The sequence below is a fragment of the Staurois parvus genome, unplaced genomic scaffold (assembly GCF_062004578.1).
Source record: "Staurois parvus isolate SC_StPar_1 unplaced genomic scaffold, SC_StPar_1.0 ptg000909l, whole genome shotgun sequence".
Taxonomy (NCBI): Eukaryota; Metazoa; Chordata; class Amphibia; order Anura; family Ranidae; genus Staurois; species Staurois parvus.
The window spans coordinates 670,001-682,196 of record NW_028318705.1 but is presented as its reverse complement, the minus strand read 5'-3'; the positions used below and the strand labels follow the sequence as shown (position 1 = coordinate 682,196).

General features: G+C 44.8%; 1 protein-coding gene and 1 long non-coding RNA gene across 2 annotated transcripts in view; one reads left to right on the top strand and one right to left on the bottom strand.

Moving 5' to 3' along the window:
* C2CD3 (C2 domain containing 3 centriole elongation regulator) overlaps window positions 1–12,196 on the top strand; it is a 169,520-nt gene that overhangs the window by 89,494 nt on the left and 67,830 nt on the right. Inside the window, exons 20-23 of the mRNA XM_089656482.1 lie at window positions 299–422; window positions 5,439–5,707; window positions 8,276–8,362; window positions 11,005–11,619. Of these exons, the coding sequence (XP_089512608.1) occupies window positions 299–422; window positions 5,439–5,707; window positions 8,276–8,362; window positions 11,005–11,619 (1,095 nt within the window). The remainder of the gene's footprint in view (window positions 1–298; window positions 423–5,438; window positions 5,708–8,275; window positions 8,363–11,004; window positions 11,620–12,196) is intronic.
* Window positions 1–12,196, bottom strand: part of LOC149442140 (uncharacterized) — a 127,257-nt gene that overhangs the window by 55,993 nt on the left and 59,068 nt on the right. The window lies entirely within an intron of this gene.

Genomic DNA, 12,196 nt, shown 5'->3' with positions numbered 1-12,196 from the left:
ACTGAGGGTATGGGGCCACCATAGGAGGTACAGTCAGCTACTCTGAAATGTACATCTATTCTAGTGGATAACTGCCCTTTTACTGCACACATTAACCATACTCTTGCCATGACCAGGCTATTATAAAGACTGTAGGCTCTGGCAACTAAACACATTGACCCTTAGATGCAGATCATTGTCATTTGCACTGAAGACTGTCGATACAGTGCTACCTAACTGTCGCTTTGCCATAATAACCTGTCTCTATGGGTCCAGTTCTGATCATACCACTAATTGCTTAATATTTCTCTTCTTTCAGGTTTACTCAATGTAAATGTGACCTATAGAAGATTGGTCAGAAGTCCAGTGGGTGTATTGGCTACACGCATGGTCTCCATTTCTGTTCAGATCCATCGAGCCACAGGGCTTCAGGCTGCTGCCAGGTACAGCTGCCCATTCTGCTCTTTTTGTGTTGCTATAGCTATATACAGGTGAAACTCTTGAATAATCATCACAATGATGACAAATCACGGCTTGAACTATCTTGCTTTGCATGTAATGAGTCTATCTCATATATTAGTTTCACCTTTTAAGTTGTATTGCTGAAATAAATGAACTTTTGCACGATATTCAAATTTTTTGAGTTTCACCTGTATGTATATGTATGTGTATATGTGTGTGATCACCTGGTTGTGTCCAGGATGGCAGGTACATTTGTCCTAGATTCAGGCTGTATGTGATATTAAGCTTTCTGTGACCCACCAGCTAATAATGGGGCCATCAGTCCAGCCCACTGCTCCTTAGGCCACTTTTCCCTTTCAGCAGTATGTTCAAATGTGGCTAAAAACACCTCCCATCATTTTTGGCAATAAACGGCCCACACAAAATGATGGTGTATTAACGGAATCACTCCTAAGGCACTTTGAAATCTTCAAACTACGGAGCCCCATTATTAGCTGGGGAGTCGGAGAAAGCTTATTATCACATAGAGCCTGAATCTAGGACAAATGTACCTGCCATCCTGGACGCAACCAGGCGATTTTACCGACCTGTATGTGTGTGTGTATTTTATATATATATATATATATATATATATACAAGATTTATATAGCGCCTTACAAAATGAAGGTAGTCATTACAGTTACAATACAATTTGGTACAAGAGAAAACAGAGGGCCCTGCTCGTTAGAGCTTACAATCTATATATATATATATATATATATATATATATATAATTATATTATACATTTTTTAATTTTGGCAAAGTTTGGGGGTACTAGCAACTGTGGTAATGCTTGAGAACCAACTTGCAAAGCCGTTTTTTTAAGTAAGCAGAAAGTCTTTATTCATCTCAAGGTAAACAAAGCAACTCTTCCAGCAGCAAACAAAAATGGCTTAATTCTGGCAAATTGAAAAAATAAAAGTCCCCTTATCTGCAGCACAAAATACCCTCAACAGTGTTTCACTCACACAAGGCTTTTACCTGCAGGAAGTATAGTACAGCCCAAGCACATTTAGGCAGCTCCTAGCAGTACTCCAGACACTTGTCTGCTCTCGACCCATTACTACTCCATACCTGCTGTAGTAGCTTCCTGTTTTTAAATGCCTCTTCCTTTTCTGGGTCCCCACAATCAGAGTTGGAAGTTCTTTCCCACCCAAACATCTCTCAAAGCCTCTGAATTTTGGGTCTCAAAGGAGGATTTTCCAATCGAGATAGCACTCTAATTTAGTCCTCTCCTCTGATAGGGATATCCCGGGACCCCTCACTCTGCATAGAACACCAACTGCATATCAGTCGTGCCCACAACCCAAACAAATCTAGGTGAAATATAGTGCTCAACCAGAACCCACTCTCAGTGTACTGTACAATATATAAATAAAGACTTTGGTCAGAGGAGCTGAGATTCCCTGTACTGCAGAAGCAAAGGTTCAGGATTAGGTCTTTTTAAGTGCACCAAGCTGTTAAAATCCAGAGGCTTATACACAGACACATGGATACACATAAACCAAAAGTATGAGGCATGTAGACCTTGATCCCTCTTTGTATTTCCATATGAACAGTTGGACAAATACTGGAATTCAGTAACAATCCTTTGCGAATGTGAAATTCCATTTCCTGTTCACTTTTTGGTTAAATGTTTTCTTAGAAACGGTCCGTTAACTCAAAACTGTTTTGTCTGCTATTTGACAATTTTAGAGAGTTAAAGCTGAATTTCAGGTAAGCAGCTGAAAAATCTATATGTGAGCGGTTTTATCTATCAAAGCACTGGTAATTCTATCAAGCCACTCTCGTGATCCAGACACTCCAGCTAGACACCTACTAGTCACCTACGTAAAATTCAAAACATTAAAAATAACATATAAAGCCATTTATAACTCTTCCCCAAATTACATCACCAATCTTGTCTCCAAAAATCACCCAAACCGTACTCTCTGCTCCACGCACGACCTCCTGCTCTCTAGCTCCCTTGTCTCCTCCTCCTCCCATGCTCGTCTCCAAGACTTCTCCAGAACTTCCCCCATCCTCTGGAACTCTCTACCCCAATTTATTAGACTATCGCCTACTCTGCCCACTTTTAGGCGATCTCTGAAAACCTATCTCTTCAAGGAAGCTTATCCTGCCCTCAGCTAATAATGGAATCTTCTATTCCTCCTACCAGTCCATCCCCCACAGTTACTACCTTCTGTACCACTAGCCCCTCCCTCTTAGATTGTAAGCTCCAAGCAGCAGTGCCCTCCTAACCCTCTTGTATTGAACTGTATTGTTGCTGTATTGTCTCCCGTTTTATTGTAAAGCTGTAACGGAACCGACACCAGACTGCACTTGGGTATTTCCGTTAGACTACCGCTTCCCTGTCCGACCACCGACCACAGACACCACCGCTGACCATACAAGACTAGACGACACCAGTCTTGAAGTAAACCAGGAAATATACTAGTTTATTTTAACACAGATACAAGATATATACATTCAAGGCAACAACCTCCCCTCCTTGCATAATGACACAGGGCGGGGCAAAAAGAGACACACCAGCAGACAGTCCCATCAGTAGGGAGGGCTGCTGGAAACACCCCCCCACCAAGCCAATACACATAAACACATACATCCCATAATAGTTTGCTGCTAAGCAAGACACACAATAGAACAATGGGACGCAACCACATGGCATTAAACAATCAACAACCCCCCACCCCAATATCACCCTGTACCCCTAACAGGCCCCGGGGCGACTTACACATAATAGGGATATGGGGAGCTGAGACAGGGGTCTCCCCACCTCTCCAAAGTAAGCTGTGTTCCATGGGTCCCCCCACCCAAAATTACTCCCGTCACAAAAGCGCCGAGCAAACAGTTGGCGCTATACAAATCCTGTATTATGATAGTAGTAGTAATAATACCGTATTTGCCGGCGTATAAGACGACTTTTCAACCCGTGAAAATCTTTTGAAAAGTCGGGGGTCGTCTTATACGCCGGTATACGGCGAGCCGGTGTCAGGGTGGCACTTTTTCGAGGGGCGGCGCCGCCCCCCCTCCTCCTCTAACGGACACCAAGTACAGGGGCGGGCAGAGGGGCTGCTGTACCTTACCTGGCTCCGGTCCCGGTCCCACGACGATCCGGTCCAGGAAGCGCGGCTGCTCCTTCTTTCAGTTCGGCCGCTCGATGGTCCCGCCGCCCGCTCGGCTCCGCCTCCTCACCGGTGATTGGGCGCCAGCACTGGAAAGGCACACAGGCGACCAATCACCGGCGAGGAGGCGGAGCCGAACGGCCCCGCGAAAATCAAGTGGCCGAACTGAAAGAAGGAGCAGCCACTCCTCTCCCCCACTGACACTAACGATGGGGCACTATTCCTCCTCCACACTGACACCAACGATGAGGCACTGTTCCTCCCCCACTGATACCAATGATGAGGCACTATTCCTCCCCCACTGACACCAACGATGGGGCACTATTCCTCCCCCACTGACACCAATGATGGGGCACTATTCCTCCCCCACTGACACCAATGATGGGGCACTATTCCTCCCCCACTGACACCAATGATGGGGCACTATTCCTCCCCCACTGACACCAATGATGGGGCACTATTCCTCCCCCACTGACACCAATGATGGGGCACTATTCCTCCCCCACTGACACCAATGATGGGGCACTATTCCTCCCCCACTGACACCAATGATGGGGCACTATTCCTCCCCCACTGACACCAATGATGGGGCACTATTCCTCCCCTACTGACACCAATGATGGGGCACTTTTCTCCCCACTGATACCAATGATGGGGCACTATTCCTCCCCCACTGACACCAACCATGGGGCACTATTCCTCCCCACTGACACCAACGATGGGGCACTATTCCTCCTCCCCACTGACATCAACGATGGGGCACTATTCCTCCTCCCCACTGACATCAACGATGGGGCACTATTCCTCCCACTGACACTAATGATGGAGCACTATTCCTTCCACTGATACCAATGATGGGGCACTATTCCTCCCACTGACACCAATGATGGGGCGCAATTCCTGCCACTGATACCAATGATGGGGTGCTATTCCTCCCACTGACACTAATGATGGAGCACGATTCTTCCCACTGACACCAATGATGGGGCACTATTCCTCCCATTGACCAATGATGGGGCACTATTCCTCCCACTGACACTAATGATGGGACACTATTCCTCACACACTGACACTAATGATGGGGCACCATCATTGGTGTCAGTGGGAGGAATAGTGTCCCATCATTGGTATCAGTGGGAGGAATAGTGCCCCATCATTGGTATCAGTGGGAGGAATAGTGCCCGTCATTGGTGTCAGTGGATGAAATAGTGCCCCATCATTAGTGTCAGTGGGAGGAGTAGTGCCTCATCATTGGTATCAGTGGGAGGAATAGTGCCCCATCATTGGAATACCATACTGAAATACCATACCATATTGAAATCAAATCTGATGTTTTTTCATTTTTATTTGGTGTGTGTTGGAAGAGGGGTAGTCTTATACGGCGAGTATAGCTCAAACCCTATATTTTAACAGGAAAAGTAGGGGGTCGTCTTATACGCCGGCAAATACGGTAATAATAATAGTCAGCCTTCACCGCAGCACAGCTTGATGAAGAACACACCCCTAATCTGCTGATTTGACAGTGCAGGAGAAGCAGCAGACTACTGAGGTCTTCCCTCTACTAACTTACTCACTCTACTGTCATGTACCCACCTCACATATGCCTGGAAGCACAGGCGAACAGTGCTCCCCACCCTTTTTAGGTCTTTTGTACTGGATTTCTATTGGGGAGGAAACCCTGCAATAAATTTGCAACACTAAGTGTTTCTACAGGAGATCTCAGTAGTTCTGAAAATCCTGCAAGCTCCTTCTTCTTCAACTGAATTATCTATTTTGGTTGGAAAATGTAATAACATTATGCATGTTGTGTTACAATTCTCTATTTCTCTCAGAGTTCTCGCAGAAGATGACCCGGCATTTCAATACAGCGCGGAGGTCGGGGTGAATGCCTTTGTCATAATTCGCCCATCTTTCTTACCGGAGGTGGAGAGTCGCAGCACGCGTACTGTGGCTCGCAGCTTTTGCCCTGAGTTTGACCATCATTCGGAGTTTCCGTGTAACATCTTGACCCAGAGTAGCGGTGGGGAGGCGTATAGCCTGGCAGAGATCCTTCATTCCTCTGAGATTGTACTGTCCATTCACCACCAGAGCGTCACATCAGGTAATCAGTCTCTCCACAACCTTCTCTGTCTCCTTTCAAATGTGTTGATGATGATGTACCTTGTGGCTTTGAACAGTTTTATCCTTCAGTAGATGCAGGAGAATGTAGAGTAAAAGCAATCTTGTCACCAAACTAAAATTCTCCGTAAAAGGAGACCTTGTTAATAGCGTTGTGATTGATCCTTTACTAAAGAGAAATCCTCAGCCTAAAGTACAACTATAGTCAACTTTTTTTCCCCAAATTTAATAGAGCAGGGGTGGGCCTTTAGCTTTTGCAGAACTACAAGTCCCATCATTCCTCTTGGAGTCATAATTGTAACTGTCAGTCTTGCAGTGTATTATGGGAAATGTAGTTCCACAACAGCTGGAGAGGCGTAGGTTGCCCACCACTGGGATACAGTAATGGAGGATTATAACCCCTGTCAGATTTTCTTTTTGCTATCTATGTCCCATTGCGGAGATTTCCCTTTATTTTCTGTCCCATAACAAACAGAAAGTGAGAGAAAATCCCTGCAAATTAAGGGAATTCCTTGGGGATCCCCAGGATTTTTTCTTTCAATGATAATCTTCTAGATTGTAAGCTCGAAAGAGCAGGGCCCTCGATCCCCTCATGTTTTGCATTGTATTGGTATTGTTCTGTCACATGTTCTGTCCCCCTTTGTAATGTACAGCGCTGAGTGAACTATTGGCGCTTTATAAATACTGTATAATAATAATAATAATATAATAATGGTAAACAGGATAAATCGAGGGGCTGAATCTCCATAACGGGGGCACAGACCTCAATAAAAACTGGCAGGTGTTCTAATCCATTAGTTTTATCGACCCCTTGAGGGTTAGGGACTGATTTGAATGTACAGTATGCATGTAAAGTGCTGCGTAAGTTGACGACACTATAGAAGTACCTGTAATAAATAAATAAGACCCCAACAGGAGCACAGAGTACTTTTTTTTTTTTTTGAGAGCTTGGTCCCACTGGGGAGATTTCTCTTTATGTCCTGTCCAGAAAGTGAGAGAGAACCTCTCCAAATCCCCTTTGTAACATGTGATATCCATATTCAGGATGTCACATGTTACTGTTGCAGCAGCCTCTGATCCCCCCTTTGTGAAAGTAAGTGGGGGTTCTTCCCCCCAAGATTGCTGTCACAATTTTAAAAAATTTCAGAGTAGTGTGAATGTGAAAACTACAAATACGGACAGCCTTTCCGGATGTCGTCTTGTAGTTTTCAATGAGCTACCAGGGATCTGTAGAGTGCTCTAGGTAGTTCAATGAGTTTTCACATTGTGTAACTGCCTGCTAGTACAAGGTGTGAGCAGACGGCTTACATTGACAGTCTGCAAATGCCCTGCATTGCACCCTCGATCTGCTGATTGCTGCTGCAATGCTTTGCAGGCTCCTAGTAAAAATAAATAATAAATTTTTATTTTTTTTGCCTATAAAAAAGATGTATATTATTCTTTTTTTTACAAAAGAGAAGTTATGCTTTAGAAGCCATCTTTAGAAACTGAGGAATAATGATGTCTTGGTCCCCCCAGTACTCGCCAACCTTCATGTCACTACTGCGGGGTTGATTTACTAAAACTGCGGGGTTGATTTACTGATGTGCAAAATCTGGTGCAGCTCTGCATAGAAACCAATCAGCTTCCAGGTTTTTTTTCGTTAAAGCTTGATTGAACGAGCTGAAGTTAGAAGTTGATTGGCTACCATGCATAGCTGCAGATTTTGCACTCTCAATTTTAGTAAAGCAACCCCTGTGTCTTCTGTTGATGTGAATGTTTGCGGGAATCACGGGGGGAGCAGGGGATAGAAAATACTACAAGTGTCAAACAAGACTTTAGCCAGAGATTGCTCTTCATGGGAGCAATATTGAGCTGCACAGGCAGCAGGAGAGGCAAGTATTCCCGTTCCTCTTTTATGAGAAATTTTAGTTTGGAGAGTTGGTTTAAAGCATATCTGTAGTCAAATGTACTTTTAATATTACAAAATGTCAAAAGTCTCCCCTGGCCCTCCTCCTAAAGTTACAAAAAGCAGAGCATTATTTTTAGACTGGCATTTTACCACCAGCAACCCCCCCTTCCTGCAGAGAAGAAATGTTTGTTTTTCTTTTTATGGCAATCTATGGTGCAGATTATGCTAGCCATATTTCCTCTTTTTTTGTATAGTATATTTACAGGAAGACCATGTCCACCAGCTTCAGGTTTATGCCATCATTCACTTGTCAGATGTTAGGAAAGAAAGCCCTATGTAATCTCTGAATTTGTTTAGTTGGAGCTTACACAGGGCCGAGGGCTCTCGCCCTGCTACTATGGCAGTACTGGGCAAATCAACGAGCATCTGAGAGGAAGGGAATCGAGTCATACTCCTGGTGGGCAAATGGAACAGGAGCAGATTGAAAGAAATATAACTTTGTACTTCTGGGAGTTGTTAAAGTGAAATTTTGCATGGTCAAAGCACATGCTAACTTTAATAGCATTACTAATGCAAATGTATAATTTCTTCATTTATTTTGTAAATGTGCTGTTTGTCAAAGGTTCATCACCTCTTGCTAACAAATCTTTTTGTCTTCAGCTGGAGTTGGCAAAATTCATCCAACCCACGATTACCATTTGGGTGTTTTGAGAATTCCAACAAGAGATCTGCTTAGCAAAAGATCAGGTAATTGTATTATTATGCATCCCACCACACAAAGAAATTCCTTTAGACAGGAAAGACCAGCTTCCATGGTCGCTGGTTCTGGTAACCTACTGCTGTCGCATGCATCTTGCTGTTGACCCATCACTAGAATTGTCAGCCTCCTTAAAGCGGAGTTCCACCCAAAAGGGGAAGTTCCACTTTAAAGATTGGTCCCCTGCTCCCCATTACAGATTGGCACCTTTGGGGAGCAGGGCGGGAACCGGTACCCGAATTTGACAGGTACCTGCTCCCACTTCCGCTGCGATCGCCTAGGCAACCTGAGAGCCGCAGGGCTACAAGTTCCATCATGCCTCTGCAAATCATAGGTGTAACTGTCAGTTTTGTAAGCTTTGCAATGCCTCATGGGAAATGTAGTTCCACAACAGCTAGATAGCCGCAGGTTGCCTACCCCTGGCCTGGGCGATCGGAAACGGAAGTTGACCCCCTACCCTCCCTCCCCGTAGTCTTGTGGGACACGTGACAGGTCCGAGAAGATGACGGGCCATTAAGGAAGCGCAGCGCTACTCACGCATGTGCAGTGGGCACCCGGCTGTGAAGCCGCAAGCTGTCACAGCCGGGTGCCCACACTGAAGATGACGGCGCCTGGAATACAGGACGGCTGGTGAAACGGGCTGCGGCGGGGGCAACATGGGATCGTGGGAGAGGTAAGTGGCTGTTTTTTTTTTAAAGTCAGCAGCTACAGTTTTTGTAGCTGCTGACTTTTACTTTTTTACAGAGTGAGTGGAACTCCGCTTTAAAGTGATTCTAAAGGTTGTAATTTAAAAAACAAAACAAAAAACAAAACATGTTATACTTACCTGCTGTGTGTAATGGTTTTGCACAGAGCAGCACCGATCCTCTTCTTTTTGAGTCCCCTGCTGGTGATCCTGACTCCTCCCCCCTGCCAAGTGCCCCACAATAGCAAGCCTCTTGCTATGGGGGCACTTGAGCAGGCAGGTTTACTGCTGAGCCTCTCTCCTGTGAATGGACCTAGTCCGTTCACATACATAGAGTGGCTCGGCCCTGCCCCCTGCTGTCTCCTCCTTGGCTCACTGGCTGTGATTGACAGCATCAGGAGCCAATGGCTCCCACTGGTGTATGAGCCAATTAAGGGAGAGAGAGAGCTACAGCTGTGACCACATTGCTGGATCGAGATAGGACTGAGGGGGGAGCTGTACCCAGAAGGTTTTTTACCTTAATGCATAGAATGATGCCTTTAGAACCACTTTAACCAGTTGTAAGGAACATATGAGGCACAGAGGTGAAGCCCAGAGTCAGCCACAAAAAACATTAATACACACACTTTGCTGATTAACATGTTCATATTTATGTATCCATATGAAAATAAACCATTTTAATCGCAATCGATCATCCAACTGGCTTCTAGTATCTGTAGTCAGATGTATTCTTTGTAAGCTAAAAAAAAACTTTGCTGAAAGAAACCTCAGTCCCAAAATAAGCACTTTATTTTTTAAATTAATATAATAGTTTTTTATGTTTCAGATTCTTCTCTTGGGCTGCCCACTGCTGATCCCATTACTTAAAGCGGAGTTCCACTCATTTTTTTTCATGTTCCTTGCAACACAATGCTCACCCGCAGAACAGTCTGTAATTGCAATTATTATTATTTATTTTTTTCTAAATACCTTATTTTTCTATATGTAGTCAACACTTCCAGTCCTGGCCGCCTGGCGATTTTGTCATTAGGCAATTCCCTAGGGATCCCGGGATATCGCCGTCATCTATCTAAGGAACCTTCAGACTGCACTTGCCTTCCTTCCGGGTGTTGATTGACAGATTGCCATAACAACGGGGTGGGAACGTCCGCCAACATTGACATTGTTATGGCAATCTTTAAGCAACACAGTGCGCCACGCTGTCCTTACTGCGCAGCCGCAAAATCGGGAGGTGCATGCTGGTTAGCCAGCTGAACGGAATCCCAGAAGCAAGTAGGAGCGGGCTTCAGATGCCCACACTAGTAATGGCCGCTGTCTGTCTGCTGGGATCCTGTGATGAATGTCATATTTTACAAGTAAGAAGAAGAAATACACTTATAACAGTATCCTATTTATATTGTGCAACTAAAGAATCACAGGGGTGCCTTTTGGAGAAAACTGCCAAGGAGACTGGAGCTCCGCTTTAAGTCTTTTGTAATTGAAAGGTGACAGCAACAGTGTGCAGGAGAACTGCTCCCAGCCTCAGCAAATGTACACAAACATCACTGAAACTGTAATTGGAGCTGCTGTCCTGCACACAGACTCAGCATAAGTAAAATAGTAGTTCCTAGGGCAGCTCCCAATTGCATCTTGAGGGAAGTAGCAGGTAGGAAAGGAGCAAGAGAAGAATCTGAAACACCCAGAAGTGTCATTTTTTTTCCCCTCCTTGTAACTCTGCAGTTATGTGATAAGCTGATTGCCTAAAGGGGGCAATAGTAGTTACAAATAAAGCACTATGATATCAATATTAAAAATTAAGTGTTTTAGTCTGGTGACAGGGTCTCTCTTGAGATTGGAGTATCAGACTAGCAGGGCTTCAGATTGTCCCTCTGCACAGTTCCTCCCTTTTTCTTCTTTAATTCCTGTGTCTTCAGTTGTAGATATTCATGCTGGCTCTTCTTTTCCCAGGAATATCTGGCTGGTACCCCGTAATGTTACCCGAGGATTTCACTATATCTGGCACAGCGGGTGTCTTGAACAATGTGGTTGGAGGTCTGGAGTTTTCCATGAACTTTGCTCACCATTCAGACAGAGATCGAGTCCTGGAGGTGGCCCGAGGCTTAGGATGGAATGATGTAGAGGAGGAAGTTGGTGGACATGTCCGAGATGGTTGGGAAAAGGAAGACTTGGTCAATCTGTCTGTCACTGTTCCCAAAATCTGGCTTCCAGTTCACTGTCTCTTGCTGGCCGGACACAAACACATCCACAAGAGCACTTACTGCTACCTGCGGTACAAGCTGTACGATAGAGACTCAGTCTGCTCCCACTTAAGAAAACCGACCTTATCAGAAGATGGCCAACAGGCCACCGTAGTGTTTGAGCAGACTAGGAAGATAGAACTGATGAAACATCAACCATTAGTGTGGTACCTACGAGAAGAGAAGTTGGAGGTCCAGATCTGGCGCTCCTATGGGAAAGACACTAGCGGGCCAAGACCTCAAGATACCGACCGTCTCCTTGGTTGTGCTTATGTGGACATGACTGCTCTGGCAGAGACCACCTCCCGGACCCTGTCTGTTAGCGGTAGGTCACATAATAGTAGAAAGATTAGCATCACAATTTTCTCCCAAAATGCCTTTTGAATACAGCATTGTCATATCTAGGTTAGCTTTGTTAGCCAGGACTATTAACCCTATATTTTCTATGGAGAATTCAACATGGAGTGGGTTAATGCCCAATAAAAAAAACAGGGGGAGGCCTTGTTTGCCTTTTTCACATATGATTTTGGCGAATTTAGCAAGAATCATGTTTAATGTGATGGAATTTGAGTTACTAACTTGGAAAAATATGCAGCCAGTGAATTCTAAAACATCTAAGCTCTTTTGGTCTCCATGTTTGTTCTAGATTAGGTAGCATGATGGTCTTAGGAAGTCAAGTTTGAAGTCTGCGCCATTATATACAAGTGTTTTAGTGGCGTCTCTCATAAATCTGTCAACACAGGTTCACTTCCATGCCTCTCTTGTCCTACTTGTCTCCATGCTGCTTGCCTGTTACTGTGTCAATGCAGCAAAGATAGTATGTGATATGAGAGATAAGTGTGACAGGCTTAAAACGGAGCTCCACCCAAAAGGGGAAGTTCTGCTTTAAGGACTGCTTCCCA